General features: G+C 44.3%; 2 protein-coding genes and 1 non-coding gene across 4 annotated transcripts in view; 2 read left to right on the top strand and 1 right to left on the bottom strand.

Annotated features, from left to right (window-relative positions):
- Positions 1–21,826, bottom strand: part of Nup188 (nucleoporin 188) — a 56,963-nt gene extending 35,137 nt beyond the window's left edge. The window contains exons 1-8 of one of the 2 annotated variants that reach the window (XM_036186240.1): positions 21,772–21,826; positions 12,223–12,277; positions 9,693–9,766; positions 8,131–8,215; positions 7,923–8,003; positions 7,086–7,130; positions 5,054–5,146; positions 4,807–4,926 (exon numbers count right to left, since the gene is read on the bottom strand). In XM_036186240.1, coding sequence (XP_036042133.1) covers positions 4,807–4,926; positions 5,054–5,146; positions 7,086–7,130; positions 7,923–8,003; positions 8,131–8,215; positions 9,693–9,766; positions 12,223–12,277; positions 21,772–21,803 — 585 coding nt within the window. In that variant the 5' untranslated portion in view covers positions 21,804–21,826. The remainder of the gene's footprint in view (positions 1–4,806; positions 4,927–5,053; positions 5,147–7,085; positions 7,131–7,922; positions 8,004–8,130; positions 8,216–9,692; positions 9,767–12,222; positions 12,278–21,771) is intronic. The other variant, XM_036186241.1, reaches the window with a different exon arrangement.
- On the top strand, positions 14,206–14,312 carry LOC118583346. The gene has a single exon (XR_004944917.1). It is a non-coding gene; the product is annotated as a U6 spliceosomal RNA (small nuclear RNA).
- A 67-nt stretch (positions 21,827–21,893) lies between the features above and the next one.
- On the top strand, positions 21,894–23,987 carry Dolk (dolichol kinase). The gene has a single exon (XM_036184856.1). The coding sequence runs from the start codon at positions 22,218–22,220 to the stop codon at positions 23,826–23,828; it is 1,611 nt and encodes a 536-aa protein (XP_036040749.1). The 5' UTR covers positions 21,894–22,217; the 3' UTR covers positions 23,829–23,987.

Below are 23,987 nucleotides of genomic sequence, written 5' to 3' on the forward strand. Positions count from 1 at the left end.
GGTCTCACTAAGTAGCCCTGGCTAGCCTGGAACCAACTATGTGGACTAGGTTGATCTTGAACTCAAGAATACCTACCTGTATTTGGTCCCAAGTGCTGGGATTAAAGAGAAATGTGCCACTACATTCATCTCTAAAATTGTTATTTTGTTGTTGTTTTTGAGACAGGGAACTCACAGAGATCTGCCTACCTCTGCCTCCCAAGCGCTGGGATTAAAGGCATATGCCACCACCGCCTGGCAAAAATGTCTGTCCCTGTGCCAGGCAGTGGTGGTGCATGCCTTTAATCCCAGCACTTGGGAGGCAGAGGTAGGTGGATCACTGAGTTTGAAGCCAGCCTGGTCTAAAGAATGAGTTCCAGGACAGCCAGGACTGTTAGAAAGAAATCTTGTCTTGGAAAAAAAAAAAAAGGGGGGGGGTCTCTGTAATTTCTATTTCCCAGTCAACTTTTGTACAAAGCAACCAGTCTTAGATTGTAGTCTCCTTTCAGCAATATGCCAATGTAATGCCTGATTCAGCCTATATGTTCTCTAAACCAAGTAACATTACACAAATTACTTGGCAACTTACCTTTTTTATTTAACAATGCCTCAAGAATAACTTCCTATGACAGTATATTTTCCAGTCCTTTTCATAGATGTGTTTAGCAGATTTGCTACATAATGTTTAACTAGTCACTTCTTTTTTGTTTTTTTTGTTTGTTTTTTCGAGACAAGGTTTCTCTGTGTAGCTTTGGAGCCTGTCCTGGAACTCACTCTGTAGACAGGCTGGCCTTGAACTCACAGAGATCCACCTGCCTCTATCTCCCGAGTGCTGAGATTAAAGGCATGTGCCACTGCTGCCCAGCTAGTCACTTCTTTTTAATGTTGCATAGAATTTCCCTGCATATAAATGTAATTTCAGAGTCCACTTGGAAGAATACCTTGGGGGAGGGAGGTAGATGGCGCATGTGTATGACAGTCTCATGTTGTCCAGGGTGTGAGTGTGTGTGTGTGTGTGTGAGAGAGAAAGAGAGAGACAGAGAGAGAGAGAGAGAGAGAGACAGAGAGAGACAGAGACAGAGAGACAGAGACAGAAAGAGAAAGAGAGAGAGAGAGAGAGACAAAGAGACAGAGACAGAGACTGAGACTCATGTTGTCAAGGCTAGCCCTGAATTTACCATATAGCTGAGGCTAATCCTGAATCCCCTATTCTTTTACTCTGTTTCCCAAGTGCTAAGATTACAAGTGTGCACCACTTGCAGCTTATTACCAATCTTTGCTAACATAATCATGCTACAAATCTACAGAACAATCAATTTGGCAAAAGCAATTGGCAAACAGAAGATCTGGACAGCTCAAGCAGCTGATATTTATAGACCACACTCTACAACTGTCAAGCACACATTCTTTTCAAGTAGACATGAACATTGTATATTCACTAATAAAGATCCCATGGTGGGCAATAAACCATGGGGCAATAATCATAGACTCTTACCGTAGCTTCCCATGCTGTGTGACTAGAACATGCCATAACAGCCGGAGGGACAGTAGCTTTTAAAACACTACATAGAGTTGCTGGGTGTGGCTCATGCCTATAATCCCAGGATTTAGATACTAAGATAGTAGGATTAACCTGAGTTCAATGACAGTCAGGACCGTTTAGTGAGTTCTAGACAGCCTAGGCTACAGACTAAGACCCATCTTCAAAAAAAGTCAGGCATCAATGGCATACACCCATAATCCCAGAAGATTATGAGGCAGGAGGACCAAGAGTTCAAGGCTATCCTCAACTACAAATTCAGCTGAGGTCAACTAGTGTTACAGGAAATCCTGTCTCAAATATTAGATAAAATAAATAAGTAGAAGTATACCGATCATAACATAATCAACTTTAACATAATCAGTCAGGCATGATGGTGTATGTTTATAATCCAAACACTCAGGAAACTGAGGCAGAGGATCACTATGAGTTTCAGGCCACCCCGAACTATAGAAATGAGACCCTATCTCAAAAGTTAACAAGACGGCAGCTCCATGGGTACTTGCTGCCAAGTTTGATGACTTGACTTCAATCCCCAGAATTCACAGAATGGGCAGGAGAACCAAGTCCTCCTGCAACATTTTGTCTGACTTATATATGCATGCTGTGGAGATCTGCACACACACACAGACACTTTTTTCCTTTCTTTCTTTCTTTCTTTTTTTTTTTTAGTTTTAAGGGAAACATCTAATGCCTGAAAATTAAACACTAGGTCTCACTTTTTTTTTTTTTTTTTTTTTTTTGGTAGCAGAATGGGTGGGTATTGAAACTAGGGCTAAAGCCCTACTTAGATGTCTCTTCTAAATACTTGGTACTGATTTTCTTTTCTTTCTTTTTTTTTTTGGAGCTGAGGATCGAACCCAGGGCCTTGCACTTGCTAGGCAAACGCTCTACCACTGAGCTAAATCCCCAACCCCTCTTTTTTTTTATATTTTGTTTTTTACGAAAAGGTCTACAGTAGAAATGGCGCTTGGTTCTCCAGATGGCTACAAACTGGCTCTAGTACCATTTAACTGCACGATCTTAGTTCCCACTAGAGAAATGTCACTCTCTTTTTCTTACATTATTTTACTATTTTATGCATATGGATGTTTTGCCTATCTGTATGTCTATGGACCACATTTGTGCAGAATCTGCAGAGGTCAGGAAGGAGGTTTTGGATTCTCAGGAATTCAAGTTACAGATAACTATGAGCCACCATGTGGATGCTGGGAATTGAACCCAGGGTCCTCTGGAAAAACAGCCAGTGCGCCATCTCTCCAGCCCCCAAATGTCAGTTTTTGTGTCTCCTCCCACGCTAACTTCTAGCTTTATAATCACTCTTCTTCCTCTGCTGCAGTTGAGTCACTGTACTGGTAGGGCTGGGCACACTCCAAGGGAGCACATTAGCTACCCTACTTCAATACTCCAGTAGCACAAAAGATCACAGTTGTATTATCTACCTGACAGGGCTACCTTTTATATAGTATCTAGTATCTAGAATCAATAATTTCAAAACAATTTGACAATTGACAAAACAAAAACAGAAGTGTTTTTTTTTTTTTTGGAGGGGGGCCAACTATGTGAGATTTCCATGAGTTAATATCAGGTAAACCAAACCACTCCTTAATGGTGCTCAATCTCTACATTCAAGAATGTGATATGGAGCTGGGCGGTGATGGCGCACCCCTTTAAAACCAGCACTCAGGAGGAAGGGGCAGGCAGATCTTTCTGAGTTCCAGGCCAGCCTGGTCTACAGAGTGAGTTCTAGGTCAGCCAGGACTACACAGAGAGACTCTGTGTCAAAAAGACAAGACAAGACAAGACACAACTGTAGCAGTATGTCTTCCCATTCACTTAGGGTCCCCAGCAGTATCTTCAAGTTCTCCGCACTTAGACTTCAGGTTTCTTTAAGCTTCTTTTTAGGAATTTTCGGTTTTCATTACTGTTACACTTTTTACTGTACATTTCCTAAGGATACAGAAAAATTCTATACATTGCTTTGTAAGTGGATGTTTTAAAATCTTTATTTATGCTTATGTGTCTGTGTTAGTCTACATATGTGTAAGTGTCCTTGGAGGATAAAGAGGGTGATATGGGAGGCCTTAGAGCTAGAGTTACACATGGTTGTGAGCCATCTACCATGGTGCTGGAAAGGGAACTCACGTTCTCTGGAAGAGCAACAAGTACTTCTGACTGCAGAGCCATCTCTCCAGCCTGACATGGACTAGTTTTTAGTTTTTAATCTCTTTTTTTTTTTTTTTTTTGGATTTTCGAGACAGGGTTTCTCTGTGTAGCTTTATGCCTTTCCTGGATCTCGATCGGTAGACCAGGCTGGCCTCGAACTCACAAAGATCTGCCTGCCTCTGCCTCCCAAGTGGTGGGATTAAAGGCGTGCTCCACCACCGATAGGCTTAGTTTTTAATCTTAATCTTCCTGCTTCTGCCTCCTAAACAGCTTTTTTTTTTTTTTAATTTTTTTTTTTTTTTCCCTGTGCTGGATACTAAAACTAGGACCTCAATCATGTTGGGAAAGTTCCTAGCACTAAGTAACACCCTTAGCCAGACATGCTTTGTTAATGTATTGTTTTCCAAACAAACCAAAAAAGGCTCTTGGTGTAGTGGTGCCTGTAATCCCAGCACTTGGGCAGTGGGAACAGAAATATTAGGAGTTCAAGACCAGCCTGGCTATGTAGGGAGTTTGAGCCTATGTGAGATTCTGTCTGTGAACAAGGGCAAAAAGAGGTCACACCACAGTCTAGAAGCTAGTTAGTTTGGAAATCATCAGACTAGGATTATACAGAGTAGGAAATGGTCATACAGAAATTAGAGCTAGTCAGGCGGTGGTGGCATACCCCTTTAACCCCAGCATTTGGGAGGCAAAGGCAGGCTGTGAGTTCGAGGCCAGTGTGGTCTACCAATGAGTTCCAGGACAGCCAGGGTTACACAGAGAAATCCTGTCTCAAAAAGTCAGAAAGAAATGAAATCTTCCTGGGAAGCCAAGGCAGGAGGCTACAGGAGGTCCAGGCCAGCCTGGACTGGGCGACAGAGTGAGACCTTGTCTCAGTCCTGTCCTTCCTCCACCCCCCAAATCCTAACACGAATGAGGAAAGAAAAGGATAAGGAAAAAAAGACAAAATGGACCAAGGAAAAGGTTCAGAATTAGGGACCGTTAGTCAATGTTTTGTCCTGACACATTCCCTCTGCTCTGAAGAACCCACTCATGTGCTCACCTGTGTAACTCTACTGGGGCTCCCTGAACAAGCATGTCATTCTGCTGAGCTACAGGTGAGTACAAGCACTACATACCATTAGATTGCCATGTGTCTCCCAGGTCGGCGCTTCCATTCGGTACAGCTCCTCAAACTGCTGTCTGTATTTGAAGACCAGTTCCTTCTCCAGTTTGTCAACACAGTCTGCATACTCAGCCTTACAAATGAGAGTGCAGTGAGGCATGTGTAGAATAAAAGACATTCAAATGAATACAAGTGACATGAAATTATTTACATCTGAAAGACACGGGATAGAGAGAACAAAGAAAACCGAGCTGGCTTACCCTGTAGGGATGTCGCTCATCTTGGAAATACGTCAGAAGGTGTAAGACACAACGAAGAATGCAGGTTCGTTCTTCATAATAATAATCAGCAATCTAGAGGGAAGAAAACCCCACAAAATTTCAAAATCAGTTTCTCGATCTTGCAAAAAGAAGACTCAGCTGGGTGTGGTATAGCACACACCTTTAATCCCAGCACTTGGGAGGCAGAGGCAGGCGGATATCTGTGAGTTCGAGGCCAGCCTGGTCTAAAAAGCGAGTTCCAGGTCAGCCAGGACTGTTACACAGAGAAACACTGTCTCAAAAAAAAAAAAAAAAGAAGCGTGAATGGAGGGCAGGAAAGATGGCTCAGTGGGTAAAGGCACTGCTCAAGAAACCTGACCACCTCAGTTCAGTCTCCAGGGTCCACACGGTGGAAGAAGAGAACCGACCCCACTGTCGTCCTCTGACCTTTGCACACTTCCTATGAAGGTAGACACAATAAATAAGTATCTAAATTTATTTCATTCTATTCCTCTTTGCACGCATGTATATGTGTATCTCTTATGTACAGGTGCCTCCCGAGGCCAGAGGAAAAAGAAGGACAATGCATGTCCTAGAGCTGGAGTTATAGGTATTTGTGAGCTGCCATGTGGGTCCTCTGAAAGAGCAGCAAGTGCACTTAACCACAGAGCCACCTCCAGGTCCTAAAAAACATTGTTAAACATGTATGGGGAAAAAATCTGATCACAGACTCAGTAATCACAGAAATGCAAACATATTTAATTAAGCAATACTCTTGTAGCAGGCTCTCTCATGCTGCCAGCCCCCAAATCATGACTCAGAGCCATATCTCATGCTTGTCCACTAGCTCTTACAACTTGATTTAACCTGTTTCTCTTCATCTACATTTTGCCTCGAGGCCTTTTAACTTTGTTTCATTGTTTATTGTCCTATTTTCCTGCTTCTTTCATGGCTGCCTGGCCCCAGGCATCTCCCTCTCTTCTCCCTGGTTCTCTCTCTCTCTGGAGCCTAGATTCCTCCTCCTCCTCATTCTCTCTGCCCGCCAGCCCCACCTGTCCCTCCTCTGCCTAGCCATTGGCTGTTCAGCTTTTTATTAGACCAATCTGCTGCCTTAGGCAGGTAAGGCAAAACAACAACACATCTTTACATAATTAAACAAATTCAGCATAAACAAATGTAACACATCTTTACATGGTTAAAGTTATATTCCACAACACCCCTCCATGAAGAAGAAAAAAAAAAGGCATAAGCCAAAAAATAAGCCATGGAAGATGAAAGAAATTATTATCAATAATCTAAACTCATTTCCAAAACAATTTTCTAGCATGAGTTCTCAGAGGGCCTTTGGCATCAAAGTTACAAATTGGCAAATGAAACAAATGTACAACTACCAAGTCTACATGCCCTAACCACACGCAACCAATGGACTTAAGCTGCACTGAATATCAACAGGAAACTACTCCAGCAGTCAAATCCACAGGATAGACCCAAAGTGAGAAGGCTGTAGGAAAGGCTGTAGGAGAGGCAAGGAGTACAGGGATATAAACTAACCCTGCTGAATTGAGTCTAAAAGGACTGAGAGTGGGACTCAGTGGTGGAATGCTTGCCTAGCATCCTTAAGGCTCTGAGTTAATCATCAGCACATCTCTCCCCACAAAAATACCAAGTTAGTTGAGCCTTAGAGAAGAGCCATCTATGAATGAATTGTCAGCACCAGCAGCAGAAGAAACTCCGGGAAAAACTCCCCAACTGGGTCTATGGCTAAGAGGCCTTAGCTAAGACCTAAAAACTTAGCCAAAAGGGCGGATGTGCTGCCACATGCCTTTATTACCCAGTACTGAGGAGACAGAAACAGGCGGATCTCTGTGAGTCCTATGCCAGCCTGGTCTACATAGTGAGTCCCAGGCCAGCCAGGACTGCACCGTCAGACCCTGTCTCAAAAGCACAGAAAGGCAGGAATAGTCAGGAAAACAGGATCTAGGAGCCATCACACAACTGTCTACCAAAGAATGAAACAGCAACTACTGCTTACCTTCAGGGTCAAGGCCTGGCTCTGCCTCTCATCTTGCAGGACCGTCTGAAGGGAAACAGAGCAGTCAAGAGGCTGTCTTACAGGCAGAATTCAACTGGCAAAGAAAAAGATGCACCACACCCTTTGTGGCTACCCATCTATTTTGTTCCCGTAAACATTTCCACCTCATGTTGAAGCCATGTCTAACCAAACCAATGCTCTAATCCTTTCCCTCTTCTCTGTTCTGTCTCTTTATACGTAAATTAAAGCTGAGCAGCCGGGGTGCTCTTAGATCTCTCATCTATATCAATTCTTTGAAATTTCAACCACTGCAAGAATGAAGACAGGTGCCAGCTTAAACATACACTGGGCTCTCTCCAGCCTTTGGAAGTTTTGCCTCAGGGCTGGAGAGATGGCTCAGCAGTTAAAAGCACTGGCTGCTCTTCCAGAGGACCTGGGTTCAGTTCCCAGCACCCCCAAGGTGGCTTACAACTGTCTGTAGTTCCAGTTCCAGAGGATCAGACACCCTCACACAGACATGCAAGCAAACAAAACACCAATGCACATAAAATAAAAATAAATTACTGAAAGTCTTGCCTCAGCTGGGCAGTGGTGATGCATGCCTTTAATCCCAGCATTCAGGAGGCAGAAACAGGTGGATCTCTGTGAGTTTGAGGCTAGCTTGGTCTATAGAGTGAGTTCCAGGACAGCCAGGGCTACACAGAGAAACTCTGCCTTGAGAAAACAATAAATAAATTCTTGCCTAGCACCTATGTATCTCATAATCTCTTCTGTAAAGGGCCAGGGCCCAAACTCTCCAAGAAGAAAGGTGGATGGGAGCTGGGCAGAACCACAAACCTTTAGTGAGTCCCGAGTCCCCCTGTAGTCCTCCTGAAGGTAACACTGCAGTAACTGCACACTCTGCTCTTCATCAAGACCCTAAAGCACAGAAGTCGTAAGTGGGCAACAGCTACTGAAGCTTATAGTTTTTATTAACACCATTAATAAAGAGCCACAGGTGCACACACACACAGCATAAAATGACCCCATACTAACTTTCACTCACCAAGAACTTGCTGATTCGTAAACCCAGTTCCTTCAGTGGTGACGCTACATCTTTATTAGCTCTCACTCTTTCAGCTGAACTTGAACTATGAAAAAAGCAGTGAGTTACTTCCTCATTCACAATGACCCCAAGGGTATAAAATAAACACACAATGACACTTTAGTACTGGCCTTCTTTTTCCTGTAGTGTCTATAAAATACACACACATTCATGTTTAGACTTTATAACAGAGCTGGCTTTGCCTATGTAACAAAATCATGTATGTCCATTATCAACTAGTTACAACAATGTTATTGGTAGATCTATTAAGCTACGTTATTTATTTATTTATTTTCTTTACACATTATAGGCAGTATACGTGGAGATCAGAGGTCGGTGTCAGATGTCCTCCTCTTCCTTGAACTCCTCAGTGAAGTGACCAAGGGTAACACTGTCATGTGTTCTATGGGTCTAGTACATACACTCTAAAATGATGTAATAAGAATGGTATTTTCCACCAGGTGGTGGCGCATGCATTTAATCCCAGCACTCGGGAGGCCGAGGCAGGTGGATCTCTGTGAGTTCGAGGCCAGCCTGGTTGAGCCCAAAGAAGACATGACAAGTAAATGCTACACACTGCCTTGGACTGGATTACAGGAGAAGCAGAGGACATTTGGGACTAGAATATAGGCCAGTTGGTAGAGTGCATGTGAAAGGCTCTTCAGTTCAATCCCAGAACTCAAACAAAACAAGGTTAAATGTCAAAAAGTCTAGAGTTTAATTTTAGTTTTTGTTTTGTTTTGTTTCTTAAGGTTTAACTGGTCATGATGGTACATGCCTTTAATCTCAGCATGTATGAGGCAGAGGCAAGCAGATACATTTAAGTTAGAGGCCAGCCTAATCTACATAGTGACCTCCAGGACAGCCAGAACAAATAGTAAGACCCTCTCTCAAAAAACAAACAAAATTTTTACTAGACTTCCAATCCCATGTCATCATCCCATTTCTGACTGTCTCTCTTTAAAGTTCAGCCTTTCTTTGGCTGTATATCTAGGTGTTTTGCCTGCATGTGTCTGTTGCCATCGAAGGCCAGAAGAGGGCAGCAGGACCTGTGGAACCAGGAACTTGCTGAGACTTGCACAGTGCTCGTATTCTTCGTGTGAATGTATCAATTTCTCCAGTGGACAGCGGAGAAGACAAGCAGTAAAAAGAGTCACTTTGAAGATTAAATACCTGAGCAGTGATGCACACCTTTAGTCTCAGCACTCGGGAGGCAGAGACAGGCAAATCTCTGAGTTTGAGGCCAGCCTGGTCTACAGAGTGAGATCCTGGACAGCCAGGGCTACACAGAGAAACCCTGTCTAGAGAGAAAAAGAAAAAAAGAAAAGGACAACTGGATCACTGTGAAGGGAAATTACCCTTTCTTCAATAGACAGAGAAATGTGCTGGACGAATTTGCTTATATCCAAACTGCATTCTCGATCATTTACTAGCCCAGCAATTTAAAAAGCACACAGGGAAGGTTCATTCATGCTGAAGTCCTTGGGGAAAATGGCATCACTAGACAAACAGAATAGCCATACCTGGGAGGTTTGTAGTAAGAAAGCCCTTCTAACAACCGCTGCCAATATTTATTCAGTTCTGCCTCAATCTGATTCTGCAAAAGAACAAAGCAATTACACAAACGCATCCTAGATCAGACTTCAGGATCACACTACACATTGTGTCTTCCTCTGTATCTTTCTGAAATGTTCCCACCGCAGCTTAAAGCAGCAGTTCTCAACCCATGAGTCATGACCCCTTTTGGGTTCAAATGACCCTTTCACAGGGTCACTTAAGACCACTGGAAAATATAGATGGTTACGAAACAATTCATAATAGTCACAAAGTTAGTTATGAAGTAGCAACGAAAATAATTTTATAGTTTGGGAGTCACCACAACATGAGGAACTGTATTAAAGGGTAGCAGTATATTAGGAAGGTTGAGAACCACTAGTTTAAAACACTGTAAATACAGAATTCTGTAATCTTTTCTTTGATTAATACTGTAGCATCATTTATGGAAATCTTTGTATAGGGGCTTTCCAGTGATTGCACAGTTTACTAAATAACACACCATTTCTGGCATTCTTCTAAAATGCTAGATACACTTAAGTCTTTTTGTTCTTTCCCTCTCTGTGTAATAAAATCACTATACAGAGCTGGAGAGATGGCTCAGCAGTTAAGAGCACTGGCTGTTCTTCTAGAGAACCCATGTTCAATTCCAGCACCTTCATGACAGCTCACAATTTTAACTCCAGTTTCAGAGAATGTGACACCCTCATACAGACATACATGAAAGCAAAACACCAACACACATAAAAATAAATCATTTAAAAAAATTAAAAAATAGCTGGTTGGTGGTGGCGCACGCCTGTAATCCTAGCACTCAGGAGGCAGAGGCAGGTGGATTTCTGTGAGTTTGGTCAGCCTGGTCAATAAATCAAATTCCAGGACAGCTAAGGCTATTACACAAAGAAACCCTGTTTCAAAAAAAGAAAGAAAATAGGGTTGGGGATTTAGCTCAGTGGTAGAGCACTTGCCTAGCAAGCGCAAGGCCCTGGGTTCCATCCTCAGCTCAAAAACAACAACAACAACAAAAAACCCAAACAAACAAAAAAGGAAAATAAATAAATGAACAACTCATAAGTGGACTCTAGATATAAAGCAAAGAATAATCAGACTGCAACCCACAGAACCAGGGAGTCTATATAGCAGGGGGGACCCTAAGATGACTGTGGCTTATAAGTTTTGGTTTTACTCAATTACTGGGCAAGCCTCAATGAAACATTTCACTAATACGATAAGAATTTATACTGTATCAAGCTGATAATAAAAAAATTAATTAATTTAAAAAAATTAATGAACAAACAAATGAATAAGTAAGATCATAATATTGTAACGAATTTACGCATAAAAACACTACACACCTAGACTAAGGCAGCCACTCAAGGGGCTGGAGAAATGGCTGAAAGCTCTTAGTGCTATTACAGAAGACCAAGGTCAGTTCCCAGTACCCACATGGTAAACAACTCCTCTGTGTAACTCCAGTTCCAGGGTACCAAACGCCCTCTTCTGGGCTCCTTGGGCACCAGATATGCATGCTGTATATACACATACATGCAAGCAAAACACTCACACACATAAAATAAAAATAAGTAAATCGTTTTTTAAAAGAAGGTAGCCACTCAAACAAACATTTGCCCCGTTCTAATGATTTGTTTTTTGTTTTTTTGAGACAGTCTCACTATGTAGTTTGCTGGTCCTAACTTGAGACCATCCATCCCCTCAGCCTCTGGGTTGCTGGAGTTACCAGAGTGTGTACCATGCCCAAGTCTGTAGTAGAATGCTGTGCCAGAGTACTCTGAGCGCCAAACATTTTCTAAGATGTCCTTCTCTAAGGGTTCATTCTAAAAGCATAATTATCAGATGAAGGCATAATATAATACTCTAAGGTAGGTGTAATGCTCTGTTCTATATAATAAAAATAGTAATCGAATGTCATCAGAACATTCCTCAAAAGGTGAGAAGCCAAAGGACCAACATGATGGCTGCTACCCTTCTCTGATCATGTATTTGAGACCATCTGAGAACTCACAGCCTCTATGGATTGGAAGCTAAAGGCCAACAGAGAAAAGAAGGCATGAGAGGGGCCTGACAGCCCTTCTCCGCCTGAGCAGAGACTCTGCAGCCTGGTCAAGGCAACCTCACAGTGTCCTAGGCATCTTCCCAGAAGAGTGACCAGCGTGGTACAAACAAAGGCCGACTCAGAAAATGTCAGTAGCCGGGTGGTGGTGGCGCACATCTTTAATCCCAGCACTCGGGAGGCAGAGTCAGGCAGATCTCTGTAAGTTCGAGACCAGCCTGGTCTACAGAGTGCAATCCAGGACAGGATCCAAAGCTACACCAAGAAACCCTGTCTCGAAAAACCAAAAAAAAAAAAAAAAAAGTCAGAAAATATCAGTAGCTGCACAACAAAACAAGTGTCCATTTGGGGTTTTTCTGTTTTTGGGGTTTTTTTAATAAACACTATAAAAGAAATCCTAAAAATCGCTCAAGAACACTGTCACTCACCAGTTCTCTAAGAGCTGACCTTCCAAGTAGAATTGTCCAGAGTTCTCTACTGCTCCTGAAAAGTGAGAAAGCAGAAATGTTTTTGCTCTTTTAAGAAAAAGAAAAAAAGTTAAAGAAATTTGATATTCAGCCAGGCAGTGGTGATGCGTGTCTTTAATCCCAGTACTCAGAAGGCAGAGCAAGATAGATCTCTGTGAGTTCAAAGACAGCCTGGTCTACAGAGTGAGTTCTAGGACAGCCAAGTCTACACAGAGAAACCCTGTCTTGGCAAAAAAAAAAAAAAAAAAAAGAAATTTGATATTCAAAGTAAACATAAAATGTAAGAACAAAAGATTTTAAAATTATTATTACTTTCATTATTAGATGGCTTTTTCAAATCAAATACAGACATCCAGGGACTGGAGAGACGGCTCAGAGGTTAAGAGCACTGTCTGCTCTTGCAGAAAACCTGGGCTCAATTCCCAGCAATCACAAGGAAGCTCATAATTTGTAACTCTATTTCCAGGAGATCTGACATCCTCACACCAATATATATTAAAAAAAAAAAAAAAAAAAAAAAAAAGAAGAAGAAGAAGACATCCAATCCCATGGAGTTCAAAGCCAGTCTGAGCTACATGAGACCCTATCTTCAGAAACAGGAAAACAATGGGCTGGTGAGATGGTTCAGGGAGTAACTGTGCTTGCTGCCTAGCCTTGTCAATACCAGATCCATATGCTGAAAGAGGAACAACTCCAGAAGGCTTCCTCTGACCTTCATATTCATACATACCCATAAAATAAATAATTGTATTTGTAAAGGGTTCTAAGAGATGGAGATGTTGCTCAAGTGGTAGAGTGCTTACCTGGCATGCACAAGGCCTCTGGTTTGATCCTAGTACTACATATAATCCCAGCACTTGTGAAGTAGAGAAGTTAAAGCCATATAACAAGTACCAAATTTACAGTCAGTCACCTTGGGAGACAGGAGATTTTAGCTCAAAAACAAAATCTAAGGGCTGGAGTGATCATTCACATTCACATACACACACAAAATTAAATGAAAACTTGGGCTGGGAAGATGTCTCAGTGAATAAAACACCTGCTGCCCAAGCATAAGGATGGGAGTTCAGATTCCAGAACCCATATAAATTGAGTGCAGTGTTCATGTGTGTGTGTGAGTGTGTGTGTGTGTGTGTGTGTGTGTGTGTGTGTGTGTAAATGCACACAGCAGATACCTCTGCATTTAGATGGCAGAGACAAAGGATGTCTAAAGCAAGCTGGTTTAGCCAGACATGCCATATTGATGAGCCTGGATTCAACTCTGATTCCACATCAATGAATGAAGTGGAACATATAAAATCAAAGAAGCTCCAATCAGCCTAGGGGCTCCACACATACCCACCTGTCTACACACATGTGAACATGCTTTTATGCACAGATGCACCCTCCAGACAGGCTCAAGAGAAAAAAAAAAAAAACCTGAAAATTATTTTCCTTATTAAGACTAAAACACAAAGTATTAGAGCCATGTATGCCAAAGGCTCTCATTCAGGATTTTCCCATCAAAGAGGCTTAAACACATCTGAAAATTACAAATCTTTCCTAACAGATAATGCTTCTAAGAAAAAAAGTTCGGGCTGGAGAGATGGCTCAGAGGTTAAGAGCACTGGCTGCTCTTCCAGAGGTCCTGAGTTCAATTCCCAGCAACCACATGGTGGCTCACAACCACCTACAATGAGATCTGGCGCCCTCTTCTGTATACTAAATAAATAAATCTTTAAAAAAAAAAAAAAAAAGAAAGAAAAGAAGTTCAATTCTACTAAATCCACACCAGCACACTGCAATCCCTATAATCTTTTTCTGATAACAGGACAACATTCACAATTCAGAAAGTAATCAGGAGATTAGATCCAGTTATTGGAACAAATGTTTCTCTTTATGCTGATAGTAAACCAGCCTCAAATAATAACACTGAGACAAGGTCACTAAAGAAATTTAGTGATGGTGCTCACTTTGGCAGCACATATACTAAAATTGAAATGATACAGAGAAGATTAGCATGGCCCCTGTGCAAGAATGACATACAAATTCGTGAAGTGTTCCATATTTTAAAAAAATTTAGTGATGTATTGAAAGTTATCATGCCTTTTGTCAAGGGATACTTATACTTTGTCTTACTTACTTGACAAGCCTGAACTGACAAATGTAAAAAGCTAGGGCTTTATTTAAAAGTGGCAACTGCTGTATGTCTAGTATGCATGAGTATCGTGGGATATTTGTACTCTGTAAAGATGTATTGCTGTGACTGGTGTAATAAAGAGCTGAACCACCAATAGCTAGGCAGGAGGTATAGGCGGGACTTACGGGCACAGAGAACTCTGGGAAGAAAAAAGGAGGAGAAGCCAGGAGCCACGGAGAGGAAACAGGAGGTACCAGATGGAAGAGAGGTACATGATAGAAGGTAGATAAATAGAAATGGGTTAACTTAAGTTTTAAGAGCTACTTGAGACAAGTCTAAGCTAAAGGCAGAGCTTTCGTAATTAGTAAGTCTCCATGTTATTATTTGGGAGCTGGTTGGAGGGACAAGAGAAGACTCACTCACTACACATGAGGCTGTGGGCCCAGTGTTTCTTTGAAAATTCTAATTCTCGGTGGCAGGAATTGTAGCTCAATGAACACAGTGCTTGTCTAGCAATCACAAGCCCTTGATTCCATTCCCAGCACCACATAACCAGACCAGATGGCACCACACCTATGATCCTAGGACTAGAGGCAGAGAGATCAGGAGTTCTGGGACACCCTCAGCTACATAACAAGTTCAAGGACAGCCTGGTATACACGTAACCCTGTAACAGAAAAAAGGAGGAGCTGGAGTGATGGTTCCACAGTTAAGAGTGCTTGCGGCTCTTCCAGAGCCTGAGTTGGTTTCCCAGCATCCACGTCAAGCAGCTCACTACTTACTGCTGTAACTCTAGCTTCAGGAGCTTCAACAATGTCTTTTGGCTTCCATAGATGCACAACACAGGGTGACAAACACAGACATATACATACACAAATTTTTTTTAATTTTTTGAAAAAGGGTTTCTCGGGGTTGGGGTTTTAGCTCAGTGGTAGAGCGCTTGCCTAGCAAGCACAAGGCCCTGGGTTCGATCCTCAGCTCCAAAAAAAAAAAAAGAAGAAGAAAAAGGGTTTCTCTCTGTAGCCCTGGCTATCCTGGAACTCACTCTGTAAACCAGGCTGGCCTCGAACTCATAGAGATCCGCCTGCCTCTACCTCCCGTGCTGAGATTAAAGTTGTATACCACCACACCTGGCCTTTACCTTTTCAAACAAATGAAAAGGTGTTCTGTTCTTTTTTATCTTGTTTCTTCTTTGGTGTGTGGGTGTGGGATCATTTATTGTTATTTTTATTGACATGTATGGGTGTTTAGTCTGCATGTATACCTATGCACCACTTGCATGCAATGTCCAAGGAGGCCAGAAACAGGTGTTATATCCTCTAGAACTGGAGTTACATACAGTTTTGAGCATCAATGTAGATGCTGGGAATCGAACCTTGGTCCTCTGCAAGAGCAGCTAATACTCTTAACCAGTAAGCCATCTCTGTTGTGGGATATTTTCACCCTATGTGAAGATGTATTGCTGTGACTGGTGTAGTAAAAAGCTGAACAGCCAATAGCTGGGCAGGAACAGTATAGACGGGACTTCCAGGCAACAAGAGAACTCTGGGAACAAAAAAGGCAGAGGCACCAGACTCGGAAGGATGGGCAGTATGGAGGTGAGGTAACAAGCCTCATGGAAGAATACAGATTAAAAATATGGGTTAACTGAAGTTATAGGAACTAGTTAGGGCTGGGCAGCAGTGGTGCACACCTTTAATCCCAGCACTTGGGAGGCAGAGCCAGGTGAATTTCAGCCCAGCCTGGGCTACAGAGTGAGATACAGGACAGGCATTAAAACTTCACATAGAAACCCTGTCTTGAAAAAATAAACAAACAAAAACAAAACAAAACAAAGAACTAGTTAGGAACAAGCCTAAGCTAAGGCTGAGCTTTTATAATTAACAGTAAGTCTCTGTGTCCTTACTTGCGAATTGGTAGTCCTGATGAAAGTACTACAACCTTTTGTGTTCAATGCATGGCATGACCACACAGACTGAGAAGTCAAGCCAGCTGGAGCAGCCACATGTGCCTTCTGGACCTTCAGCCTCTCCAACAGCTGATGCTTGCAGGGATTCCAGAAAATGGGCTAAGCAACTTCCCAGCACCGGGGTGGTAAATTGAGGCTCCTGCCGGTACCCTCAAGCATGAGGCTAGGCACTCAGGGAACAAAGGGGTGTGGAGTCAGCGCTGTAACCACACAGAGCAGGGCCTAGCTGCTACCTAACAGTTTAAGATTTGTCTCACAAGCTGGGTGGTGGTGGGGCATGCCTTTAATCCCAGCACTTGGGAGGCAGAGGCAGGCGCATCTCTGTGAGTTCAAGGTCAGTCTGGTCTACAGAGTTCCAAGATAGCCAGGGCTACACTGAGAAATTCTGTCTTGGGGGCAGTAGGGGAGAAACAAATTGTCTCATGCAGTCAGAGAACTCTGCAAGTACTTAGTAAAGCCAGGTCCAAACATAGAAAACCTCTTAAAAGGAACAGTATGCTTTAAAAGGTGCTTAGGTGCTGAAAAAAGCAAAAAAAATGAGTACTGACAAATCATAGAAAAAAACAGTTTAAAAATAATAACATCTTGGGCACACTGACTGCTCTTCCAGAGGACCCAGGTTCGATCCCCAACACCCACATGGCAGCTCACAACTATCTGTGATTCAGGTTCCAGGGGATCTGATATCCTTTACGCAGACATACATGTATGCAAAACACCAATGTACATAAAAATAAATTTTTAAAAATAAAGTCTTTAAAGAATGAGTAAAGTGCCGGGCATTGGTGGCGCACGCCTTTAATCCCAGCACTTGGGAGGCAGAACCAGGTGGATCTCTGTGAGTTTGAGGCTAGCCTGGTATACAGAGCGAGATCCAGGACAGGCACCAAAACTACGCAGAGAAACCCTGTCTTGAAGAAAAAAAAAAAAAAATGAGTAAAGTAATATAAAAAAATTAAAAAGCCACATAAAGATGGGAAATACACAGGGGTTTGGATCCTATGTAGTGCTTTGTTGATTTTGAATTTTAAATGCTAATGAAAAAGAAAACAATACCTACAATACCTGCTGAGAAACAGTGGACTGTGAAAAGGATTGCTGAATTAAACCAGCCTATGTACTTTGTGGATGTCTTAACTTTAAAATGGAAGTCAAAAAATACATTGCTTTAGGGAAGAGGTTATGCCTTTGTTTCCATAGGAAACAAAAGCTGTGTTTCCTTCAAAACTAATAAAGATCATTTTTGACTGGGAAAGACCTCCTAAGGTTCCTGGCTACAGACATGAGGAAGGAAGCCAAGAAAGACTACAGGACAGGCTGATATGTATGCTGATCCCTCTACATGGGAACAGCTGAGACTGGATGAGACATAATAAATTTTGGTTACAGAGTCCTCATGATTTTATTATATTGCAGCTTGGATATGCAGTCCAAATGGACTTCTACCTATATCCTACAGGAACTAAGTGTACAGGGGAGAAACTAAGTCACTGAAAGTAAGTATCTAGCCTCACAAACAAGATTTAAAAAATGCACTGACTGGGCTGGCAAGGTGGTACAGCTCTTGCTGCAAAAGCCTTGTGACCTGTGCTCAACCCCTAGACCCCACAGTAGAAGAAAACTGACTAGCAAAAGTGTCCTCTGATTACCTGCCATGGTACCATATTCATGCTCTCTCCTGTGAGTGTATGCACACAGTAAGTTTGTTTTGTTTTGTTTTGAATACATTGATAGGCCAACAAGATGGCTCAATGGGTAAAAGTGCCTATCACTGAGCCTGATGAAATGAATCTCCAAGACTCTTCCACATGGTAGAAGGAGGAAACCGATTCCAACAAGTTGTCCCGACCTCCACATGTACTCCTAAGCAGACACCCACATGTACACAGTAAGTAAATACATAAATAAATGTAAAAATAAAAAAACATATAGCCCATTAATCTAAAGTCCTAGGAGACAACATAGAGTTTTATTTCTAAGAGTCAGAGGATCAGCCAGATGAGATGGCTCAGTGGGCACAAATACTTGTCACACAAGCCTGGAGACCTGAATTCCAGAGCTGTCCTCTGACCTACACTCACACACCATGGTGTGCACACACTGTAATAAAAAAATGAATAAATGAGAACGGGAGAGATGGCTTAGTTAAGAACAATTACTGCTCTTGCAGACGACTTGGCTTTAGTTCCCAACACCCACATCAAGCAGCTCATGACTTGTTGGAATAATCTTTTTGTACACTGTAAAGATGTGTCTCTGTCCTTCCTCACCTGCCTAAGGCACCTTCTGGTTGGTTTAATAAAAAGCTAAATGGCCAACAGCTAGGCAGGAGAAGATAGGTAGGACTTCCGGAGATAGGAACTCTGGGAAAGGATTGGAAGTACGGGAGATTGACCACCCAGATAAAAGAGGAAGTCAGACAGACAGTACTGAGGAGAGGTAATGAGCCACATGACAGAATGCAGATGAATATAAATGGATTAATTTAAGTTTTAAGAGCTAGTTGGGAACAAGTCTAAGCTAAAGCCAAGCTTTCATAACTAATAAAAAGTCTCATGTCACTATTCAGGAGCTGGCAGTCCAAAGAAAGTCCAGCTGTATTTTGCTCAGCAGCAACTGGCCGTAATTCCAGCCCTAGATGAATCAATGCCTGCCTCTGTGGGCACTAACACACCTGATGCACATAAACTTAGGCTGCACTTGGTTGTTCTTAGAACCCAGGTTCAATTCCCAGCACCACAAGGTAACTCACAATCCTCTGTAATTCCAGTTCCAGGGCACTACACAAGAGTGATGCACATATGTAGGCAAAACACTCATAGACCTAAGAAACAATAAATAAAATGTTCAAGAAAAAGGTTTTAAAGAAAACTTTTGGATAGAAAGTAAAGAACAATCAGAGTCCATCTGGAGAAGAATGAGCTATCCAAATTATTCTAGTGAAACAGTCCTTTTGAGAAACAGTTACATTCTCCATAGAGTAAATGCAGTTACTGTCTACCCGACTCCACAGAGCTGCGCCGTTCTTGTAAACAAGGACTTCAGCTTAGGAGCAACAGCTTTTAACTTAAAAAAAAAAAAAAAATTAAATTATGTATAATGTTTTGCCTGCAGGCCAAAAGAGGGCACCAGAGCTCATCATTATAGATGGTTGCTGGGAATTGAACTCAGGACCTCTGGAAGAGAAGACAGTGCTCTTAACCTCTGAGCCATCTCTCTAGTCCCAGCCTTTAACATTTTTGAGACAGGCATTTTACTGTGTAGCTCTATCAGCTCTGGAACTCAGAGATCAGCCTGCCTCTGCTGGGATTAAATGTGTGCTTCAGCACACTGGGCCCAGCAATAGCAACAGCTTTTCAAAGAGTGGCTTTACTTTGTTCACATACCTGCCCCACTCAGACTTCCAAAACACCAAGACCTCAAAACACCAACATTCAAACCAACCTTCTGAGTGACTTCCACAAGATTCTGGGTGGTTTAAAGAGCATCATTCTAGTGTCATTCACCAGTGCTGACTCCTATGCACACACCTGCAACAGCAGAAAGGCTGAGGCAGGAGGGCTGCAGTGCCAGACCAGCCTAGGCCACATACACTACACTACGCTTCCCCATTACTTCCATAAGCCTCTAAAAAACAACACAGGACTGAGATGGCTCAAACAAAGCACCTGACGTGAAGACCAGATTCAGATCCACAGCACTTACAAAAAAAAAACAACAACTAGGCAGGTGTGACAGCCCACAGTAACCCCAATGCTCAGGAGGAGGAGACCTGGGAAGCTGAGTCTAAAATGGCTTGCTAGACTGAATCAGCAAGCTCCAGACTGATCAGGAGGCCTTGGTAAAATGGAGATCTAAGAAAGACACCCAACAGCCTCCACATACACACCCACCCCCACACAAAGATTAAAGATTCCCATTTGGAAATGCAAAAGTGACTAAGGTCAACCATAGAGCAATAGGCAAAAGGAACAGAATGGACTTTTCTTGGTCTGGATCTCAGGTCTTTAAAGAGACCACTATTCCCAACTACTAGGGATATTCCAGTGCTAAATATCACGCTCCAAGGCAGTGCCGAGAATCCTCCTTCTAGGAGCCCCCAGGTTGTAGCTAATAATAAAGTGCTTGCGTAGCATTCCTGAGGCCCTGGGTTTGACCCCCTAGGACCTCGAAATAAAAATAAGATAAAAACCCTACGATCAGTCAAAGTCCAGCCTCAAGGATGGGTTTGGTAAGCTCTTCAATATGATGAAAGCCTGCTGGCAAGCCAAATTTTTCCTTTCCTTTTGAAAAATTCATTTTTTAAAGTTTCATATAAGTATGTATCCATAATTGTGGATACAAGGACTAGCATAAAACAGCAGAGGGAAGGAAACCGAACTGACCCTCACAAGGATCACAAGACACTCCAAAGGAAATTTTACCACTGTAAGGCGAAGAGGCTGACCTACAGAAAGACAGGCAATGTGTGAGACACTGACGTGTTTGTCTGCATGTTTAAGGGTTCAGCAGGAAGCCAAATAAAGTTAGCAGAATCAATTCCAGGTAACAGGTATGTTTAAGTTTTAGGAGTGGGGAGTATTGTCTATAATATGGAAGATGTAATGAGCACAGAGGTCTGGTTATGGTTTTTGTCCGTCAGCCTTCGACCTGGATCCTCATGGGGATTATCACGAGAGGCAGAGGGGGGCTGTCTATGTATGAATTGGACTTCTGAGTCATGTGTAACAGGAGGCGCCTCTCTCCTAGTTATGAGAAATGAATGAGATAACGCCTGCAAGGCACCTTCCCAGGGCCTGGCGCTAGTAAGCGCGCTTTAAAGGCAAGCAAGTCTTGTAATTCATGTCCGTAATTTCCGCACTAAGGCAGCAAAGGCAAGAGGATGGGCGTTCAAGGCCAGCCCTCGGTACAAGAGACCTTGGCTCAAAAAAAAAAGAGCACTCCTTAAGTGAGAATCGTGTGTTTGTTTTGTAATAATTCACCTTGTGTCCGAAGATGAAGGCATGTCTGCTGATTGAATCAATACCGGCATCAGCCAAAAATAAAAGAAGGCGGGAACTAAGGACGCCCGCGGGAAGGACCCGCGGTGTGGGCAAGGCACACCCGAGGCGGGGCCCGGCAGGGGGTGTCTTCCAGGCGACCCCGAAATGTCCCGCAGCGCCTACACGGAGCGTGGTGGAGGAAGCGTGGGGAGACGGGAGGCATCAGGACCGCGGAAAGGGAAGGAGAGTGGCCGGCCCGCTCCAGAAGTGTCCTCAGCCCCGCGAGCGGGGACGGTTTGGACTTAACCGCCTCCCCGGCGGGCGTCCGTCCACCCAGCCTGGGCTCGTTGCCGCCACTGCCGCTGAATCCCGTTTCCAGCTCCCGCCCTGCTCCCACCCGGCGCCTCACGGCCACCCCGCCGCCGCGCCCCACTCCGCACCTCACACACGGCCCACCGGCGGCAGCCGCCATCTTCGCGCGCGCGCCCTAGCCCCGCCCCCATACGCCGGGCCCACGTGACCCCGCACCGTTCGGGTAGGGGCGGGGCTTTCCGTCACGTGACGGCGGGGCGGGCCCAGGATGGGACTGTCAAGATGGCGCTGCCCAGGGCTGAGAGGCGTCCGCGGTGGAGGCGGTGGAGCCTGTGAGAGGTGAAGAGTGCAAACGTCTGCTACCCCGTAGGTTGGAAGCGGTGGAGGGTGACTGGGCGCCGGCTGTCAGGCCTCAGAGTGGCCCGTGGTGGAGCACCCTTTTGGAAGCTGGAGAGGGTGCTGGCTGGGTGAAGTTGCTGCACGCACGCACTCTGCTTGGCTGGTTGAGGGCCCCAGAGGCCAAGGCGTCCCTAGTCACCAAGCTGCCTGCCCCTAGAGCCCCAGGCCTAGAGACATGACCCGACAGTGCCCTCCCTCAGTCCCGGAGTCTGGGTTTCCGCTGAGCGGCTCGGTGCTGGCGGAGGCTGCAGTGGTGTTCGCGGTGGTACTGAGCATCCACGCTGCGGTGTGGGACCGATACTCCTGGTGCGCCGTGGCCCTCGCAGTCCAGGCCTTCTACGTCCAGTACAAGTGGGACCGGCTGCTCCAGCAGGGGAATGCCGTTTTCCAGTTCCGAATGTCCGCGAACAGTGGCTTGCTGCCGGCCTCCATGGTCATGCCTTTGCTTGGGTTGGTCATGAAGGAGCGCTGCCAGACTGCGGGGAACCCATACTTCGAGCGCTTCGGCATTGTGGTTGCAGCCACTGGCATGGCAGTGGCCCTCTTCTCCTCGGTGTTGGCACTGGGCATCACTCGCCCAGTGCCCACCAATACTTGTGCCATCTCGGGTTTGGCCGGAGGCATTATCATTTATATTATGAAGCACTCCCTCAGTGTGGGCGAGGTGATCGAGGTCCTGGAAGTCCTGCTGATATTTGTTTATCTCAACATGATCCTGCTGTACCTGCTGCCCCGATGCTTCACTCCTGGGGAAGCACTGCTGGTATTGGGTGGCATTAGCTTCCTCCTCAACCAACTCATCAAGCGCTCTCTGACTGAAAGCCAAGGGGACCCAGTGGACTTCTTCCTGCTGGTGGTGGTGGTAGGGATGGTGCTCATGGGTGTCTTCTTCAGCACCCTCTTTGTCTTCATGGACTCAGGCACGTGGGCTTCTTCCATCTTCTTCCACCTCATGACCTGTGTGCTAGGCCTGGGTGTGGTTCTGCCCTGGCTGCACTGGCTCATTCGTAGGAACCCCCTGCTCTGGCTTCTTCAGTTCCTCTTCTACACAGAAACTCGAATCTACCTCCTAGCCTATTGGTCTTTGCTGGCCACCATGGCCTGCATGGTGGTGCTGTACCAGAATGCTAAGCGGTCATCTTCTGAGTCCAAGAAGCACAAGGCTCCTACCATTACAAGAAAATACTTCCACTTCATTGTGGTAGCCACTTACATCCCAGGTATCATCTTTGACCGGCCACTGCTATATGTGGCTGCCACTGTATGTCTGGCAGTCTTCATCTTCCTGGAGTATGTGCGCTATTTCCGAATCAAGCCCTTGGGTCACACTCTGCGGAGCCTCCTGTCCCTCTTCCTGGACGAACGGGACAGTGGACCCCTTATCCTAACACACATCTACCTGCTTCTGGGCATGTCTCTTCCCATTTGGCTGATTCCCAGGCCCTGTACACAGAAGGACAGCCTGGGAGGAGCGAGAGCCCTGGTCCCCTATGCTGGGGTCCTGGCTGTGGGTGTGGGTGATACTGTGGCCTCCATATTTGGCAGCACCATGGGGGAGATCCGCTGGCCAGGAACTAAGAAAACATTTGAGGGGACTATGACATCTATATTCGCACAAATCATCTCTGTAGCTCTGATCTTAGTCTTTGACAGTGGAGTGGACCTGAACCACAGTTATGCTTGGATTTTGGGGTCCATCAGCACTGTATCCCTCCTGGAAGCATACACTACTCAGATAGACAATCTCCTTTTGCCTCTCTACCTGCTAATATTGCTGATGGCCTAGTGGTAGCAGCTGTGCCGATGGAAGCAGGGAAACAGGGAGAAAGAATGAATGGTCCCCACAGCAGCTAGCAACTTGGACACCAAGAACCCAGGGGTGGAAAGCAGATTTGGTTTTTTCAGTTGATTCAGACTTAAAATAAACAAGCAAAGCTCTCTTGGT

The sequence above is a fragment of the Onychomys torridus genome, chromosome 4 (genome assembly GCF_903995425.1).
Source record: "Onychomys torridus chromosome 4, mOncTor1.1, whole genome shotgun sequence".
NCBI lineage: Eukaryota > Metazoa > Chordata > Mammalia > Rodentia > Cricetidae > Onychomys > Onychomys torridus.

Bases quoted from the DNA above. Each gene is read 5' to 3' on its own strand.
- Dolk (XM_036184856.1), top strand. From the start codon at position 22,218: ATGACCCGACAGTGCCCTCCCTCAGTCCCGGAGTCTGGGTTTCCGCTG.